This window comes from Elgaria multicarinata, chromosome 3 (assembly GCF_023053635.1).
Source record: "Elgaria multicarinata webbii isolate HBS135686 ecotype San Diego chromosome 3, rElgMul1.1.pri, whole genome shotgun sequence".
NCBI classification, from domain to species: Eukaryota; Metazoa; Chordata; class Lepidosauria; order Squamata; family Anguidae; genus Elgaria; species Elgaria multicarinata.
Window position 1 is genome coordinate 41,202,221 of NC_086173.1, and position 12,384 is coordinate 41,214,604.

The 12,384-nt window shown below is 43.1% G+C and overlaps 1 protein-coding gene across 1 annotated transcript in view; it reads right to left on the reverse strand.

The window, feature by feature from the left end:
- Positions 1–333: 333 nt before the first annotated feature.
- Positions 334–12,384, reverse strand: part of ABCA5 (ATP binding cassette subfamily A member 5) — a 70,434-nt gene continuing 58,383 nt past the window's right edge. The window contains exons 34-39 of the mRNA XM_063120055.1: positions 7,076–7,170; positions 6,258–6,377; positions 5,976–6,125; positions 4,895–4,974; positions 3,675–3,730; positions 334–944 (exon numbers count right to left, since the gene is read on the reverse strand). Of these exons, the coding sequence (XP_062976125.1) occupies positions 843–944; positions 3,675–3,730; positions 4,895–4,974; positions 5,976–6,125; positions 6,258–6,377; positions 7,076–7,170 (603 nt within the window). The 3' untranslated portion in view covers positions 334–842. The remainder of the gene's footprint in view (positions 945–3,674; positions 3,731–4,894; positions 4,975–5,975; positions 6,126–6,257; positions 6,378–7,075; positions 7,171–12,384) is intronic.

Consider the following 12,384-nt stretch of genomic DNA (forward strand, 5'->3'; position numbering starts at 1 on the left):
TGGGAATGGCGCCCGCAATGTCCCTCTTGATTTCCAGGACGACACGCAAGCGTGTGCATGCAGAGTTACAATCTCAGAAGCTGGGATCCTCCCCCTCTCCCTCCCGGAAGGCTCATAGGTGCAGATGAGCCCAGGATTGTTATAGAGCAGCCTTTCTCAACCTGGGGCGCTCCAGATGTGTTGGACTACAACTCCCAGAATGCCCCAGCCAGCTCTGGCTGGGGCATTCTGGGAGATGCAGTCCAACACATCTGGAGCGCCCCAGGTTGAGAAAGGCTGCTATAGAGGGAGATGGCAGGGCAATTTTAGGGATATTGGGGATAATGATTGGTGTTATTTCTCTGAATTTTTAAAAAAAACTAATGAAAGCTCAAATAATAAAAAATACTCTGCGTACATCTGCAGAAGTTGGGACTTGAAATCAAACTTCATAAAATGCAGTATATATAAAAGCCTTATAATCAGTTTTTTTAAAAACAGTTGTCATTTTCTAAGAATAATATGGATGTCACCCACTACACTATATGAGTTTCTAAAACAAAAGTTATGTATTGCCCCACAAAATTAAATTCTACATTGCTCTCTTTATCATTATGACCAAACATTTTACCTAAAAAGACATTTATTATGTTGATATACGTAAGGCAAATAAAGTGAATAGGCGCAATTTTTCATTTTTAGATATGGGGAATCAGTATTTTTTTATACTCTGAATTGCTTGGGAATACGCTTCTAGTTCATAGTGGTCAGTACACCCTCTGAAGAAAAACTAAAATAACAAAGGCAATTATTTTGAATAATCCTGAAGAATGAAGCTGTTGAATTCTACGTTGTGGAACAGATCAGAAAACAACTCTCTCCTGGGCTCGTTCCCACCACAATGTGCTGTTTAGTGTTCCAAAACAGGCTTCCTCCTCTTGCTCTTTGGCAAGTTCCACAAATACCTAAAAAAAGAAAGAATTTCATGAATACATAAAATTACAACCACCATCCACATGAATTCTGCTGAGCTGCGGGCATGTGACTCCTCAAGTTAGTACAGAGTTCAAATCTCCACAGCAGGATAAAGTCTGACAATGTTAAGTCTTTTGTGTACTTAGAAAACTATTTTTTTAAAAAAATATCAGTGCCATTGATGACAACTGTAAATCAGTACTAGATAAGACCGTTTGGTCTCTTCCCTTAGTAAAAGGTATTTCTCTGTGCGTGATTGGATTCCGTCAGCACGGGGTTTGATCACCACCTTGTGGTCCAAGGCAAATCGCTGCAACAGACCTTTTGATAGACCTCATTAAGCATTGAACCCTCAGTTTCTTAAATGATAAGCCAAAATAAACTCAGAGCGATGATAGTCAGAAAATTCAGAAGCAAAAAAACATGAACAAGAAGAACAGTCTGGGTAAATCACACACGTGTGTTAGAAACAATACAACATCTATTTACACAACATAGGGGGGGGGGAATCCTAAGAATTTTTTTCCGGAAAAAATTGAAGAGAGCAGCCCTGGTAAAAAGTAACAGATCAAAAAGTAGGGAGTGGCCCTGACAGAATCCAATCAAGCACAGAGAAATATCTTTTACTAAGGTAACAGACCAAATGGTTTACTTTCTATTCTTGAGGATCCGTCAGTATGGAACATACAAAAGCTTACCCATGTAGGGTTGGCAATACTCAGAAGGAAAACACAGGGCTGCCTAAGGCTAAGGAAGGTTGTGTTGTAGCACACACCTTCCAAATAATGCCTCAGCAGAAGAAACATATAGGTCCACCTTATAATGCCTGGTAAAGTAGCCACTCTACAAATTTCCAAAAGAGGGGCATTTAGAGAAAATGCTGAAGTAGCCACCACTCTAGTAATGTGGGCCGTAATCTTCATTGGGGAAGTAAGCATCAAACAGCAGAAGGCCAATGTAATGCAAGCTTTTATCCATCTACTCAAGATAGAGGGATTGAAGTAAACAAAAAGCGAGTCAGATTGTCTAATAGGCTTGGTTCTAGAAATGTACATCTTTAGCACCCTGTGCACACCTAAAGATGTGAGGATTTCTGGGTGAATAGAAGAAGGATAGAAGGACCAATTCTTGTTGATAATGAAATTGAGACACAACCTTAGGATGGAAAGTAGGGTTAGTATGTAAGACAACATGGTCCTTATGGAAAACACAAAGGGCTTGGACACAGAAAGGCCGTTAATCTCTGACACCCTACTTGCAGAGGTGATGGCTGCTAAGAAAAGAGTCTTAAGGAAGAGTGATAAGAGTCTTAAGGAAGCTGATTTTAGAGGCTCAAATGGAGGTCGCTGGAGAGCAGAACACAGAGAGAAAAAGATAAGACCGTTTTGGTGCAAGGAAAATTGAAACTGAAGCTTCAATGAGGCGGAACAGTGCTTTAATCCTGGGTGGAGGAAATAAGCCAGACTTTCCCCACTTTAGGAAAACATGAAAAACGGAGGGAAAGAGGTGGGGTGACTGCAGGTCAGACACGACATCATTTGAGTACCGCACTGCAAAACAGTAAACCAGGCATGTCAGAGTGTGATAAAACACTGGTGTGATGGAGCCCATAGAAATGACAATGGCTCAGTTCAGACAACACATTTCTCAACAGTGATTTTAGAACTCCATGGTGGACTTTTTACATCACTGTTGAGAAATGTGTTGTCTGGCAGGAAAACTTCACCCCACAGTGGAGTTTTTTTGGAAAACACTCCATGCTGAATATCCACGCCGTGCAGAGGAGAGTTCCTGCACAACTGCTGTGTTGTGTGTACAGCTCTGTGAAGTTTCCTGTTGTGTTGAGTGGACTTTTCCCACTGGTTACAGAGTTCTATAGCAAGAACAGCAAAAGGAGGGAATGCCGCTCTAGGAGAGCCCCTGGGATTCGTGTTTTGTTTTGTTTTTTTGCATCAATGGCTGATGGGATACCACCAGTAGGACTGGGGGAAGAGAAAGGTCAGAGGAACTGTCAATCAAATGTTGTGTTGCCTTTTACTCAACTTCACGGTAGCCCTCAGTCATAAAGCAGTGGAGTTAAAACATGTTGCATGGGGAGTACCCTCTAAAATCTCAACCGTTGAGTGGAGTTTTCCCACTGTGTAGAAAAAAATGTTGTCTGAACTGAGCCAATGTATTTTGGAACCGTAGCTAATTAATGACATTAAGTAACAAAATGTAAACATAAATTTGAAAACTATGGCCTTAGCTAGATGAGGGGTTATCCTGGGCTGATACCTGGGCTCGCCCCGGTGCGTCCACTTTGGGCCTGGCTTTTCCCACGATCTTGGGAGCCCGAGACCGTGAGCATGTGGCCCGCTGAAGCGGCTTCTCCCCGGCTTCGCGCAATTACTCAAGCATAGCCGGGAGCCACGCTGTGCCCATCGAGGGCAGGGTGGGGGGAGTGGGGAAAGTTTTTTTTTTAAAAAACCCTCACCCTTCAGTCACTGGAGCGCTGCTGCGCTGCTTCCCCTTTAAAAAATTAAAGAAAAATGGTGGGCGCGATGGCTCTCCTCCAGAGCTCGGCTCATGTGTAAACGAGGGCGAGATCCCGCGATAGTTGTAGCGCGGGCTCTCCCCTCGTTCATCCCGGAACAACAGGTAGGTCCAGCAAAGGCCTATGAAACAATATGTTGTGTTTAAAGTTGCACTATATTTTTGAAGAAGTCTGATTAAATTACCTGTTCAAGTGTTGCTTGAGAGAAGCTGTACTCTTCAATATTAAAGGCATGTTTTGCTGTGAAAAAAGTTAAGACAGAAGAACTGTTTACTCCTCAGTGGTAGTTAGGCATCAAAATAACTTAACATAAACCTATATTTTAAAACGGCATTTTAATGGCATATTGGCAGTAAAAACGGATGAATCTGCAGCTCCATGAGCGCTGTGATGTGCACGCAGGATTCATGGCATGTTCTGACTTCTTTTCCAGTCACCAGTCTTCACATCACAAGACAATCTGTTGTAAAAAAATTCTGCAGGCATTGTTACAAGTGGAATATTTTAACTGCTTATTTTAAATGTTTTAAATGTATGCATGTGCCTTGCTTGCTATGTACCCTGTTAACTATTTTATAAGGCTGGATGTGGAGTGTTGAAATTGCATTTTGTTGTTTAAAATGTATACAAAGGCCTTGCTTGCAATGTGTTTTTCTAACAGCCCCAAAACATTTTACTTGTGTGTTGTTCTGTCTCATTCATGTTCCATATATGATTTGTTACAGACCTTTGAAGAAGGCCTAATAATAAAGAGAGGGAGGAAGAAACACATCAGGCTTTTTATCAGTGAAAATGTTTACAGCATCCTGAGTCCATTCCCTCCCTTTGTGTTCCCCTTGGATGCTCCTTGCACATATATTCTGACTTCCACCTGAGAAGTCCTATCAGGGGTGCATGAACCCAGCTATTCCTTAGCAAAACAGGGACCAGGAAAAACCACTGGGTGTGTTGCAGAACAGTGTGCACCTCCTGTGTAAATCAGGAGCCTCTGAAATACATTAATCTTTAAGGAAGGAAGGAAGGAAGTTACTTAAATGTAGTTTATGGCTGAGAGGGAATGGCAACTCTATTTCTTAGGAGGAAAGCCTGCACCTCTTTAAATGCTCCAAAGTTAAACTGACTTCACTGTGCCTCATGAATGCAGGTCAGGAAGGCTAGATATACTATGAGCCAAAACTTCATTAACCAGAATGGGCTGGAAGATAATAAAACACTTGTATAAAGGTCAGACTTTGAACAGCTGTTTGGATAAAGGAAAATGTTATTTACGATTATTTTTGGGGGATGTCATGATGATGGGGGTGGGAGATGATTTCAGAATAGCAGGAGATTTGGATGGATAACTGAGAATCAGATGGTAGAGGTTTCATAATAATTCATTCACTTATTGAATTGTTGCCTCACCTTCCTCCAGTTTAGAAAAAGACAGTGCAAGCGACTGGACATCTTCCTTTGGAATTTTGTATGCCAAAATCGAGGCAAAACTGCAACACACACAAAATAGACATGAGCACACGTCACAACAATGATATTCACAAGTGACTGGAGTAATGTTACAGGAGTTAGACAGCTGCTGAGGCACAATTGTTTTGGATCGGACTAGATGCTTTATTTTTTCTATCAACTTGTATCTAAGTAGTTATTTAAAAAGGTATTCAACTATTAAAAATCACCAGGGGAGAATGGAAGAGACTTGGGGCTGTGACATTCAACATGCTGTGCTAATTTATTTGATCATACACTTATCATATAGAAGAAAAATATTCCAAATAACAAGTTCAATCTACAGAAGTGTTGACTGCCCATATCCCAGATTAAGTGCTTGTTCACTTGTAATTTCTGGTAAGAAATCTGAAACCACTACAAATGTTAGGTGTGCACTAACACACTCTACTCATCAGAAAGAAAGTAATGAGGGAACCAACTGAATGGGGGTGTCTATGTGTGGAACCTGCAATGGATGATAATTGATATGGTTCCCCTACTACAATTTTGATGCCTTTTGGTATTTATTACATTTGCTAGTTGTTCTTTCTCCATTTTTTTAAGAATTGTTGTTAGGAATGCATCATTTGTCATGGATATTGGATTTATTTTTTTCCATACCCCTTTATTCATTCTCACTACAGCAAGCCTTCTTTTTTGTTCTTTACCGTCAGAACTAGCAAAACTAGGATTCCTCAACTTTGATCTATACAAAAGAGATCTCTGGAACTAGTTATGCTTTGGAGTCAGTGTCCTTTTCTGAGGTTTTACCAGCAGCTGGACTTCTGCAGAACTGGTTAGCCGGTGAGTGCGGCTGCAGTGAGACCCAGGTGTGGGGCATGCTCTGTGAAATTGTTGGCAGGAGTGCTGCTAGTCAATCATACACTAGTCTTTCTCCCCAACCCCCATGTGGAGCACAATAAGGCACCTTTACTGAGGGAAGGAACTGAGCTTCTTCATTCTCTTCATATCCACACTACTTGTAATTATTGCCTTTTACCTTTCCTGATAACTTGCATTTGGAAAAATGTGCGAAATCTCCCTCTGAAGATGCTCTTTCTTCTGTGTATCCGGCACATGCTTCAATTTCATTTCTAAGAAATACCCTCTGCCAAATTTACTCTTGAGATGTTGAACTGTTCCAATACACCTATCAGTTGTTTAAGGGAGGGAAGAAGAGACAGGCAGGCAAAAGTGAATTTAATGTCAATATTTTTACGATATCTTAAAACATAAATCTGAACTTCTTTACCCAAGTTGCCCCATTCTGCGGAGGTGGTACCTTAATTTTCCAGACACCAAGATTGCTACCCGATCACACACAGCCTCCGCTTCTTCCATATAATGAGTTGTCAGAATGGCTGCTCTCTCTTTACTTTTAAAGGCTGCTCGAATTGCTTTCCTAAAAACAACAAAACCCCAAATGTGTCAAATACTCAGTGAGAAAGTGGAGTGGCTAATTTGCAAACTGGTGCTCACTGAGTGGTTCTCATTGGAGTCAATGTAAGGGACATGACTATCTGCTGGATCTTCCAGCGAGTTGGGAGATGCAAGGAAGGGACAAATCCACCACCACCCACATACTTTTTCCATAGCCAAACATTTTGCACCCTTTCCACAAGAGTGCCAGGTAGGTCCGACATCCTGGCCATCGTTTATAAGTTACTCAGATCTCTCAAAAACAGCCTTTGGCCTGGTGACTGAGTTTGGGACGGTCTGTAGAGGTCTGAAGGGATTTATTATTATTGGCGAATGGCTGTAGATGTCTTTAATTGTGAACCGCCCAGAGAGCTCCGGCTATTGGGCGGTATAGAAATGGAATAAATAAATAAATAATTTTAAACATTTTTTTTATGCATTATCATCTGAGCTTCCCTAAGACAACTACTTGCTGCTCATGCCATAATTAACTTTTTAAGGTCCCACAAGTTTCTTTGTTTGTTGGTTGTGCTAAACTGGCTAACAAGGATATCCCTCTGGCAATTAATGAAACCGTTGTTTTAATTTTGTGTTGCTAATACTTTAAATTATGCTGCTGTCGATTTTTGCTGTGATATTCCATGCAAAATCACAGTCTCCATGCCATTTGGTGATACTCACCACATATGCTGTTTTGCTGCAGGGTCCATACCAGTAGATGGCTCATCTAGTAGAGTAATACGAGGGTTACCAAGCATACTTAAGGCAAAACATAACTAAAGAGTAAAGAAAAGAAAAGATTAATCTGATGGCTATTTGCTCTAGAAACAGGCAAGCACTGTACCCTATGAGGATTAAAATCAAATGCTTGGAGAACCCCCACAACATTTGAGAGCGCCATGGCAGCATTTCTCCACCTACTATCCCACCTCTTTTCCTCAAGGAAAACTAAGCCCTCACCTTCAGGAAGAGGTGAGCGAGTAGGTGGCAGGCATAATAGGGTCCCAACAACTACAGGATATACCCATTTGTCCTTTCATTGGCTGGAAATGATGCTCCGAGTGTCATTTTCTGCAGGGAATGATGGGGTTTAATAATCCAGCTCCATTCCCCCAGAGGAGAATTTCCAGCACTCTTCATCACTGGAACCCTGTGCTGCCTGCTAACCTGACCACCTTCCCCAAGGTGAGATTTTTGTTGTGGTGTCACAGTTATTCAAGAAAGACATGGACTCAATTTCACTTCTGTTACTCTTATTAGATTCATTTTTATCCCAGAAGCCTTTGTACTCTTCGCTGCAAAAACTTGTTTTTACATTCTTGCTTGATTCGGTTCTATTCTGGCAGCTTAAGTTACCTATTGCTAACTTGATTAAGAATTTTGAAATATAAGTAATATTAAACTTTTTACCTTAGGATGTTTTGTCTCCCCCCACCCTCTCTAGTAAGATTAAAAAGCTTAAATAAGGATAAGGTCAGAGGAAGAGTAGATTAATCAAAGAAGATTTTCAGAAAGACGAGAAAAAATATTTTTGAGCAGCAGGTAATAAAACCCTCCCAAAGGCACTGGTGATCAAAGGGTTGTATCCAATCCTGACTGTCCAGCAGCAGAACAGAAACTGCTGGTGGAATGGGTTTACCCTCCCACTATGCCCCCAAAATCTGCTCCTTAGGTTTGGGGATACCACCAGAGCAGATTTGGAAGACATTCAGTGGGCTAAAAAGAGGAGGAGAGGAAGTGGGTGTCCCATTGCGTGAGCGGGTTGGCTTGTGTGACACTGTATTTAAGCCAATGGAAGGAAATTTAAGTATGAACTAAACTTAAGAGTCTTGTTTGTGGAACTAGAAGAAACTAATTGTTTGGAAATGCTGACAAAAGAAAGGAAGCAAACATTATAATCTGTAACTTAAACAAATCATTAAAAAAAAACTATGTTCAAATATTCTATTCAGGTCAGTATCCACAGATTTTAGGATGAGAACACCTATTCTCATCCTGACTTCTTCTTACTGGAAAGTTCCAAGGGGTAAGATTTTGGATTTAAAACCATGCTCCTTAAGAATCCCTAAAATTTTAGAATCATTTTTCCTTGTTACCACTGCCAGCATTGTGTGTGTTTGTTTTTTCCTATGCTGATAGGAGTCATACCATATTATGTAATTAATGTTTGGTTTCTTGAAAAGTAAAAAAGTTTTTAGAGCTAGTATCTCTCAGTTTTTTAGCATTCAACTTTTTCTGTCTGCAATCTTGCAAAAGTTGGGAGGCAGCTCTCCCGCCTGCCCGTGCCTCTCTCTTCGGTTGGTGGGTTTTTCCTTTTGTTTGTTTTCCCTCCAATTGGTTTCAGAGGGAAATAAAATAATGCCAGTTCTAGGGCTTGTATAGTTATTCTTCTGTTCTGGGGACATGTCTGAGAAAGGAGGGGATTTGGGTTAGTGTTCAATGTTTACCCTACTTAGAATAGACCCGCTGAAATGAATGAGATTTAAGTTAGTCATGTCTAACGTGAGTCTTATTCATTTTAATGGGACTGTTTTAAGTAGGGCTAACATTGGATACAACCCTTTGGAACCACTGCTAGCATGTCCCTAGAATGCCTCCTTTTTGTCCTTATGGCTTGTGGAGCAGCTACAGCGGAGGAAAGCTCTGATGCTGTTGAGGCAGGAAATGCAGGTTGCTTACCTGTAACTGTAGTTCTTCGAGTGGTCATCTATGCATTCACACATATGGGCTTTGCGCCTGCGCAGAGACCAGACCGGAACCTACTATAGCTGAGTGGAACGTTTTTGGCGGGAACCCCTCCCCCACGCTACCGCGCATGTCCATGGGGTTCCCGCCCTTACCTCAGTTTATAGGAGTCCGACATTGTGCCCCCATAAACATGATTGTAAATAAAATAAAGTACATTCCACAATAAAAACAGTGTCATTATAAGTCTCACACCACCAAGTGGGGATGGTGGGTGGGTTGTGTGAATGCATAGATGACCACTCGAAGAACTACAGTTACAGGTAAGCAACCTGCATTTCTTCTTCGTGGTCTCTATGCATCACACATATGGGCGAGTAGCAAGCTGACATACCTCTGGAGGTGGGTTGGTGCATCATCTGAAGATCTCCGAGAGCACTGTCCTCCCAAACGAGCAGTCCTGCCTCGCACGGGTGTCCAAACTGTAGTGCTTGACAAACGTGGACGGAGTGGACCACGTTGCGGCTCTACAGACTTCTGCCAAGGGAACACCTCTGGTGAAGGCCACTGATGTTGAGACAGCCCTGGTGGAATGAGCTGTCACAGGTTTCACTAACTCTAATTTAGAAATAGAGTAGGCCAATTCAATAGTCTCCACTATCCAGCATGACAAGCGCTGGCAAGACACAGGGAGTCCCTTAGAAGGCTCACCATAACAAATAAACAATTGTTTTATCTTTCTAAAATTGTCCGTTCTGTCTTTGTAAAAAGCAAGAGCCCTTCTTACATCGAGAGTATGCAAAGAAGACTCAAGAGGTGTAGTTGGGTTAGGAAAGAAAGCAGGCAAAGTAATGTGCTGGGACAGATGAAAAGTTGACACTACCTTAGGTAGGAAGGCTGGGTCTGTGCGTAGCACAACCTTGTCCTTATGAAAAATAGTGTACAGGACATCTATCCTAAGAGCTTTAAGCTCACTTGCACGTCTTGCCGATGTGATGGCTACTAAAAAGACAGTCTTTAAAGTAAGCAGCCTAAGGTCTGTCGAAGCCATGGGCTCGAAGGGCTTGCGTGTCAATGCTTGCAGCACAACTGACAAGCTCCATGGCGGCACGATAGTCTTCACAGTCGGTATCGTGTTCTTCAGACCTTTCAGAAATTTCTTGGTTGTTGGATGGGTAAAAGGTATAAAACCATCCACACCCCGATGAAAAGATGTAATCGCAGCAAGGTGAACCCTGATGGATGCGAGCTTAAGACCCTGCTGGAAAAGTGTCAATAAATAATTAAGGATGAAGGATAAGTGGCAAGATTCTGGTATTTTGTCCTTTTCTGATGCAAAGTTCTGAAATCTCTGCCACTTTGCTGCATAAGATTTTCTTGTGGAAGGCTTTAGAGTTGCCAATATAATGTGGTCCACAGTCAAAACTCTGGTTCCAGCAGAGGAGTGGTTACTATCCTCCATGCAGTCATCTTGAGGGTGGACAGATCTGCGTGTCGAACCCTGCCCTGGTGTCGAGACAGTAACTTCGGCATCGACGGAAGCCTGATGTAATCCCCTCTCGATAACCGAAGAGCATGAGGGAACCACGTCTGTAGAGGCCACCACGGTGTGATCAGGATGCAATTGGAGTTGTCCATCTGGATCTTGGCTAACACCTTCGTCAATAGCGGAAAAGGTGGAAAAATGTACAGGAGATTTCCTCTCCAAGTCCTGGTGAAAGCATCTCCTAATGAGTGCTTTCCTCTTCCTGCCCTGCTGCAAAACCTGGTACAGACTGTGTTGTCTTCGGTAGCGAAGACATCGACAGCAGGGCGGCCCCAGTACCGAAAAAGGCTTTCTCGCACTTCGACATCGAGCTCCCACTCGTGGTCGACATGGAAGGACCTGCTGAGAGAGTCCGCAATGATGTTCTCCTTGCCGGCTACATGGATCGCAGTCAGGTAAGTCCTTCTCTTTATGCACCAGTTCCATATCCTGAGTGCAGAACGGTTCAGAGGGTGTGACCTCGTCCCACCCTGCCTGTTGATGTATGCCACTACGGTAGTATTGTCCGTCGCGATCAAGACATTCTGGCCCTCGATCATCTGTGCAAATGCTTTTATTGCATTTTCTACCGCCAGGAGTTCGAGGTGATTGATGTGATGTTCTCTGTAGGATAGAGGCCAACGACCTTGAGCGGTAAGGGAGTTGCAATGAGCTCCCCATCCTTCTAAGGATGCATCCGTCGTAATCGTTACCGAGGACGCCTGTTGTTGGAATGGAACGCCTTCGAGAAGAGTCGACATCGAGAACCACCATTTCAGAGATGCCCTCACTTGCTTCGGTATTGAAAGGTAAGTTCGTCGAGCATTGTGCCTGAGATCGAAAGTCCTCAAGAACCAAGCTTGCAATATCCTCATTCTGAGTCTTGCAAATCTGATGACCGCCGTAGTAGCTGCCATCAGACCTAGTAGTCTCTGTACTGTCCATGCCGAAATTTTTCGGCAGCTTTCGGTATCGACGGCTAACTGCTGTAAGGTGTTCGCTCTGGTCGACGGTAAGTATGCCCTCCCGTCTCGAGAGGATAGGGTTACCCCTATGAAATCCAATCTCTGCTGTGGAGTCAAAATGGACTTTTCTTGGTTGACCCACAGGCCCAACGAGTCCAACAGGTTGAGGGTTGTCAGTATGTCTGACTGAAGCGCCCCGCTGCTGTCCGCTACGAGGAGCCAATCGTCCAGGTATGGATAAACGTAAATGCCTTTCTGCCTTAGGTGGGCGCATACCACCGCCATGACCTTCGTGAAGACTCTCGGTGCCGTGGCCAACCCGAACGGAAGAACGGTGAACTGGTACTGGGATGTACCGATCGAAAACCGAAGGTAAGCTTGATGCGACTTCCTGATGGAGATATGGAAGTACGCATCCTTCAGATCCACCACTGCGAACCAAACTCCTTTCTGTAGAAGCTGTAAAATTGAAGTAACCGTTGTCATACGGAACTTCCTCGGGGTGATGAACTTGTTCAGTTGTCTTAAGTCCATGATCGGTCGAAGACCTCCATCTTTCTTCAGGACCGTGAAGTAACGGGAGAAAAATCCCTGGTTGATTTCCTCTGCGGGTACGGGAGAAATGGCTCCCTTCAACAGCAAGGTCTGTACCTCGAGCAGCAGAGGAGGGGATGGAGTCGTTACTTTCACGCCGGAAAAAGGAGGAAGGGCATCGAGCTCGATGGCATAGCCCGAATTGATGATAGTGAGCACCCAGGAGTCTGTTGTTATTGACTCCCATTGATGGTAATGGGGTGCTAGGCGGTTCGCAAAAG